Genomic DNA, 6,800 nt, shown 5'->3' on the forward strand with positions numbered 1-6,800 from the left:
TTCGTAAGAAAGGGTGACGAGTTTTGAAGAACACAAAAAAATATTTGAAATTTAAATATTTTCACTCTCCTCCTCTTGGGTTCACCTATTCCTACATCAACTCATGCTTTGAATGTTTTGGCAACGAAATGATATGATGACGTTAAATCAACTGATTTTCGTCAACGAGAGAGTATGTTTGCCATGATATCCTCAACGGAGCCGTCTCATCAGGATATTATTACTAGAACTATTTCCAAAAATTTGGTAAAACTCTATCTAAAAAGTATTACTTGATTTTCGCGTCGAGCCTAAGTCAATTTTTTTGACGTTTGATACAACACGAGCCAAATCCCTTAATTGCAACTCTGTTCCCAAGGCTCTACGTCTAATATCCTGTCAGACAACTCCATGGGCAACCTCGATCCCAGGGCCTGTAGCGTTTTTTGAAATGAGGATGAACAAAAAACGCTACAGGCCCTGGGATCGAGGTTGCTCCGTGAGGATATCATAGGCGCAGAATAGCCCTAAAGACGAACTTTTCTTCAAACCTGGCAACTCGTTAAACACATCTGCCCAAGATTCACTTGACTGTATTTTGTCGTGTGGGTGTAACCACAACACGGCATGGCTATTATGAGTCAACCTCGGCCCCAGTGCTTTTCGTCTCTCATCGGCGCTGCGCCAATAGTCGTCCGATATGCAAAAGACAACAGCTCTTGGGATCAAGGTTGGCTATGAGTAACACATTTACAGTTTGGCATAAATTGTTTTTTTGTAGAAATTTCACAAAACGGCCTATTCATTATGACACCTAAAAGTGGGCAGATCCCTCAAATGATTTTCCAATCGAAAAATATAATTGGCTCGAGCTTTCTCAAATAAGAAAGTACCATCAAAAATTAAAGTTAATTTTAATAAGAACCTGGTTTATACTAGAGCGTGGTGATACACTCACTCTCTTCTTTTTGGTCTTGGCAATAAACTAATATACACGAATATTTATAATTTGTTATATAATATATAAATAAAATTAATATATATATATATATATTAAATATATATTAAGAACAACATACATCTGACTTTTGAAAAAAAGCAAAAATTAGAACATTTAAAAGGCTGTGAAAAAATGCACACACATATCCATCCAAGTTTAGTTTTTTTATAGTTATAAGAAAAACAAACGTGTGTGGTGAGAAATTAAACACTTTTAGTAATGTTGAAAGGTTTGTTTATGTTTTATAAACGTTAGCAAACGATGATTATTATCTGAGTCATCATTACGTAATGCCAAAAATGCTGACAAAGCTTTTTGTTGTTCGTTTCACTCAAAAGATCTTTTGACGTCTACACCTTCCGAACAATAACCACTTTACTCATTATGAATTATTAATAAGCCAAACGATCTTTTCAATAAAAGTATTTGATTGGCTTATACTCTGCATGCTTGACTTTGATTGGCTGTTATAATTATCAGCTGATATTTTTAAACTTGCGAAAAAAACTGAGGCCATTCTAGTAATTAAATACAGTTGTCAGGGTTTTCATTCATGAAATATTTTATTAATAAAACATAGATGAGTTGTGCTTGGGAGGAAGAGCCAGTTTTTTTAAAAAAGAAATTACACATTCAAGAAATAAAAATACAAAGTTGTTGTTGTTTTGTAATCTTACTGCAGAAGCTTTGAAACCCAAAGCAAGTTTCATGACTTAAATTCGAGGTAAATAATTTGTTTTTGTGTATTCGCTTTGTTGTGGTTCCAATGCAGCTACCATTTTGAAACAGATCAGAGATCAAAAGGGCGAGGAGAGGCGTGTCAATGCAGTTTCTAATTAATCTTCACAAAACGAGTCTTTTTTTTCCAGAACCTATCTGAAAGTCGAATCGTTGCTCTTTTAAACCAACGTTTTTTTCAACGAGTAAAATATTTTTCAGCCTAAAGTGTTCTTATTTTCTCAATGTTCAGCCTGAATTTTTTTATACTGTTCTTATAATTTAAAGCGTTTTTTTTTTACTATTTCACAGAATATTATAAATTTTCGCCACTTATAAATTTTAAAGTTCTGCAAATATCGTAGCTGGCAGCTAATGTTAGTAAACATTAGCCTCATTTCTTATGGTTTTTGTGTTTTAAGTAAAAACGAAAAAGTCTGAAATACACGAGTTCGGAATTTCGTCTAACCATGTTTAAAAAAATCTTTCTTTTGTTACAACTTTGTGAAATATTTTGAAAAGAAAAGTTACAACTCCTTCGTATATGTTTTAAGTTTGGTAACTCCCAATAACATCCTAAATTCGTCGAGAGACTAATTATTTCTTCTATAAAATAAAATAATTTTACTTCCTTTTTTCAATACAGAAAATGAGCGAACAACTTAAACTCTCATTGTTTTTAGACCATATGCACATTTTACATTTCTGTCCTTCTGACACAACACAATGATATTAAATATAGAAAACAAATTGTGTGAATGATGCTAAAATATTTAGTTGACTGAACAGCAAAAAAAAGGATACACAGGAATGTATAAAATGCAAACTATGTTATTTTATTCCCAGGTACCCCATGTAGTCCGCGTGACATAGTGAGTAGGTCATCACGTTTTCAACAGAACACACAACATGAGATCGCGTATCAAAAACCTTCTTTTTTTATACATGTAAAAGATAGGGAAGTTCTTTCATTTAATCAATTTATGGTAACAGGAACCACATTTTCTCTTACTTCATTCTAGTTCCGTTCTTTTTGGTTTCCTGTTTCCACAGAAGATTTTCTTCTTTAGGGCAAAGCAATTTCCTGTTTTTTTACCGATCTTTGATTCGTATTTATATCTTTTAACTTAATGGCAAGCTTTTTTATGCACATATGCACAGTGATTGCTACATTGATGAGTCGTTATGCTCATGATAGATCAAATTTCAGGTTTTTTGTTAAGGGTAACATTAATTAATTCCAAATATATGTGGCATATGGAATTTTTTTATCTGCAATTAATTATTAGTAGACAATGTTGTAATATAATTTTTGTTATGTGTAATTAAAATACCCCACGTCAGTCTCATATACACGTTTGTGGTACGATATTTCTCCACCGTTGAGCCTTTTATTATCATCAGCGTGCGTTGTGTATATGAGAGAAACCGCTTAGATTTATCAATTTAGAGCTTTATGCGATTTTTTAATCAAAGATCGTACGATATACTAGTTTGTATCAGGTTAAGAACAACTTGGACTAAACTTGATTTGTGTGTAAAAATACCGTACTAACAATTTTATAAGAATCTAGTCTATAAAAACGTTACAGATGAGATTTTGTGAAAATTTAAGAACATATTAAGAACGTGCTCAGAATGTTTTCTTTCAAAGTTTTAGGAACTGGACAATAATATTTTGGGAAGAGAATCTTTTTTGCATCATTTTTTACAAATTAAATCAACACGTATGGCCAGGGTTAACATTTCTCATCATTATCTTTTTTAGATTTTTTATCACTAATGATGTCTCCTCAGCAAAATGCTCCGACGCTGGAAACATTTGCAAGTCAAAAAGACAACGATATAATGACGCACTCGTTTTCACTCGCAGATTATGTTGTTATTCACAATTGTGATCCCATCTGTGCCGAATGTGAGTTTATAAACATCTCAAATAAAGAAGCTCTCAAGTTAGGATTGAAAGAAGAAAAAATGAGAAACCAGAAATACCGTGAACGATTGAACGATGTAATGAAAAAGTACGGACAGTCTCTGAGACAAGTAAAATATTTGAAAAATAAACTAGACACTCTTACAAGACAGTTGATGGATGAAAGAAGAGCGAAAAATGATTTCGAAGTAGTAGATAGTTCCATTGATTCTGATGATGACTTGTTTGAGTTTAAAATCAAACCAAAGCTAGAAATTATTTTAGAATAAAATTTTAAATGGAACTATAGGGTACACTATTTGATTAATGTGAAATGTGAAACGACCGTTGTTGAGTTAGATACTCGTAAAACAACGTTATTTGCAAGCAAAGATGAAATCATTCATGGTCGACGTAGGTTTCTGTATAGACTACGCGCACGCTCGGTAGAATATCGTGTACGCCATTAAATTTTAATTATCGATGGAATGTTTTGTACCTGTTGCAAAGACTTGTTGGTTTCTGTTCTTCAAGCACCTTGGGTCCATGCTGTGAAAGTTTATCGTTTTAAAGTAGCTAAAATTATTTATTTGGAAAACTATTTTGTGAATGGCAGCTGAGAAAAATGAAAATTTAAGGATTATTTTTCGTTTGTATATTTTTTGTTGTGTATATATTTTGGTTTTATTTTGCGTTAAAGTATAGCAACTAGAAAATATTTGTATCATTTATCTCTGAGAATATATACTGTTTATTTTTGGCTAACAATATTTCTTGAGTTAAATATTTAATCGTTGTGAAAGTAACTAATTATATTTTGAATTATATTTTACACTTGTGAATATCTTGTACATATGGAAATATTGACGGCGAAAATATATATATTGTTGTGTGCTCCACACCTTAAACATCAAAAAAAAAAATATTCTTTTTAGGCAAACTACGGACCCAACTAAGCTTTCTTCTTCGAGGTTATAATAAAATGAGTTTTTTTTTTCAAAAGCTTAAGGGGGATTTTCACGAAGCGAATTGAACGGCGAATTCGCTTTTTAATTTTCACGACAAAAAAAAAGGCGCCAAATTCATTGTTTAGATTAGTTAACCGCGTTCTGATTGGTCAAAAACTAGCAGCGGAACCTTTAGCCGCTAAAAAGTAGGAACTGTTTCTACTTTTCAGCGAAGCGAATATTTCGATGCAAAATCAAAAGAAACAAAAATGCGCATGCTCAGATACAATTCGCCGTCGAATTTGCCGTTCAATTCGCTTCGTGAAAATACCCCTTTTGACTCAAACGAAGACTCAGCGAAAACCCCGTGTTTAAATTGACTGCCGTCCCTTTAAAAATAGCAGACTTCAGGAATCAGCTGAAAAATCAAACTTTTTCCTAAGCTCGTTGGTAAAACACACAAGGTATCTGTCCGGAGAAAATGTGGTAAAGTGCCTCCGACTGTGTACGAATTGGCCACATGTTACTCTGGTAAAAACATCAAGGGTTTATAATGTTTGTTAGGGTGAGTAAAACCACTCGCTCGAATTATTCGGGATGAAAAGGGCTTTTTCCATTCTCCACCCCAGAGATCTTTGAGATAAACTCGAAGGTAGTACTTTCAAGGTTTTAATCTCAAAGAGTTCTGGGGACAAGAATGGGCTTTTCCTATCAAAAAGCGCGGTCAGTTTCTGACCGCAAAAATAATCGGTTGAGACCCAGCGTAATTTTTCCCACCTTGCATAGACCCATTAAAAAGACAAAAGTAGCTTAAAACAAAAAAACGTAAAATTCTAACTACATTTTCGCGGGATGAGAAAATGTCCAACATTGAGGAACGTTTGCTAATAGAAATGAGAAGGAACAAAAAGGTACGCTGACAGGTCTCGCCGTCAGATGTACAAAAAGAGAACAGGTCGAGGTATCGAGCGAGGTTGCGAAAAAAATCCTGGGGATACAGTGCACTCTCTATAACTCGAACAGCCACGGAGAATCGGAAACCATCTGAGTTAAAGAGAGGTTCGGGTAATAGAGAGTTGGAACTTTTCCAAGTTTTCGTATAAATTTTGTATAAATGGCCAATTAAGCATGATTGGAATGGGGACAAAATCTTTGAACATCTTTTCGAGCAGTTTCTTTCTTCAACTCCAACAATTTTATTTTGCAGGACTTCTTTTCTGCTTTACGTTTTGTCCCAGCAACAGACACCATGATTGTAAAACTTTAATACCAAAGAATCGTGTTTACGTTTTGTTCGAATGACATTCGAATCAGCTTAAACTCTATTTACGTCTACAGAGCCAAAAAAATGCAAAAAAAACCTGCTTGTGTCATATAAAGTTCTAGATACATGTTGCGACGTTCGAGTTATGGAGAGGAAATACCGAAGAGTCCAAAAAAAAAAAGGTTCAAGTTAGGAAGAGATTGAGTAAAAGGGGTTCGAGTTATAGACCCCACTGTATATTATGATTACGAATTCTTTTTTTTTTTGAAAAAGTTTCTTAAATTTTGAGAGCGTTAATACCTTATCGGGGAAAAGAAGTCGGGGAGAAGTGACTAAATTTTTTGCAAGTGACTCAACTTTTGATTGACCAAAATTTTCCCTGATTATTTTCTTCCCCGATTAGTACTTTTACCCGATTTTCTTATACCCGACTAATTTATCCCTACTTTTGTCATTCATCCTAAAAAATTTTGCGCACCCTGACGGTTTTTTTTAAAAATTTTTAGGTCCCATACCTTTTAGAAACTCCCTAAAAATCTATATGAAACCCTTACATTAGGAAAAATATACGAACTCTTGTTGGGATTATGTTTAGAATTTGAAAATTGCAACACATCTTTGTTTCAACAAGAAGATTTTTTCGATTTTTTCGGTTTTTACCCGAAAATCGAAAAAAAAAAAAATCGTATTAATAATAATAATAACGATAATATATTTTCTTTATCACCGGAAAAAGTAAATCATCATACAAAAACTATTTACAGTGTTTTTTTTGTTTGCTTTTTGTTGCCTTTTTTATCTTATCAGAAATATGGGTTGTTTTAGATTTCTGCTGACGTCAGTAAGACATAAAAAAAATGACAAATTTAGTTTACTGTAATGTATAGAGATTGAAACGCTGATGAGAAAGATGCATAGTATCATGTGGTATTAAAGAACGGTTGATGATATAAAGGTTTAATAATTTTGCTGACGTCAGCA

At 33.3% G+C, this 6,800-nt stretch overlaps 1 protein-coding gene across 1 annotated transcript; it reads left to right on the top strand.

Annotated features, from left to right (window-relative positions):
* Nucleotides 1–1,501: 1,501 nt before the first annotated feature.
* LOC130623995 (uncharacterized) lies at nt 1,502–4,378 on the top strand. The gene is made up of 2 exons (XM_057439554.1): nt 1,502–1,703; nt 3,465–4,378. Exon 2 carries the CDS (start codon nt 3,479–3,481, stop codon nt 3,896–3,898), a length of 420 nt encoding a protein of 139 aa, XP_057295537.1. The 5' UTR covers nt 1,502–1,703; nt 3,465–3,478; the 3' UTR covers nt 3,899–4,378.
* Nucleotides 4,379–6,800: the final 2,422 nt, after the last annotated feature.

This window comes from Hydractinia symbiolongicarpus, chromosome 13 (assembly GCF_029227915.1).
Source record: "Hydractinia symbiolongicarpus strain clone_291-10 chromosome 13, HSymV2.1, whole genome shotgun sequence".
Taxonomy (NCBI): domain Eukaryota; kingdom Metazoa; phylum Cnidaria; class Hydrozoa; order Anthoathecata; family Hydractiniidae; genus Hydractinia; species Hydractinia symbiolongicarpus.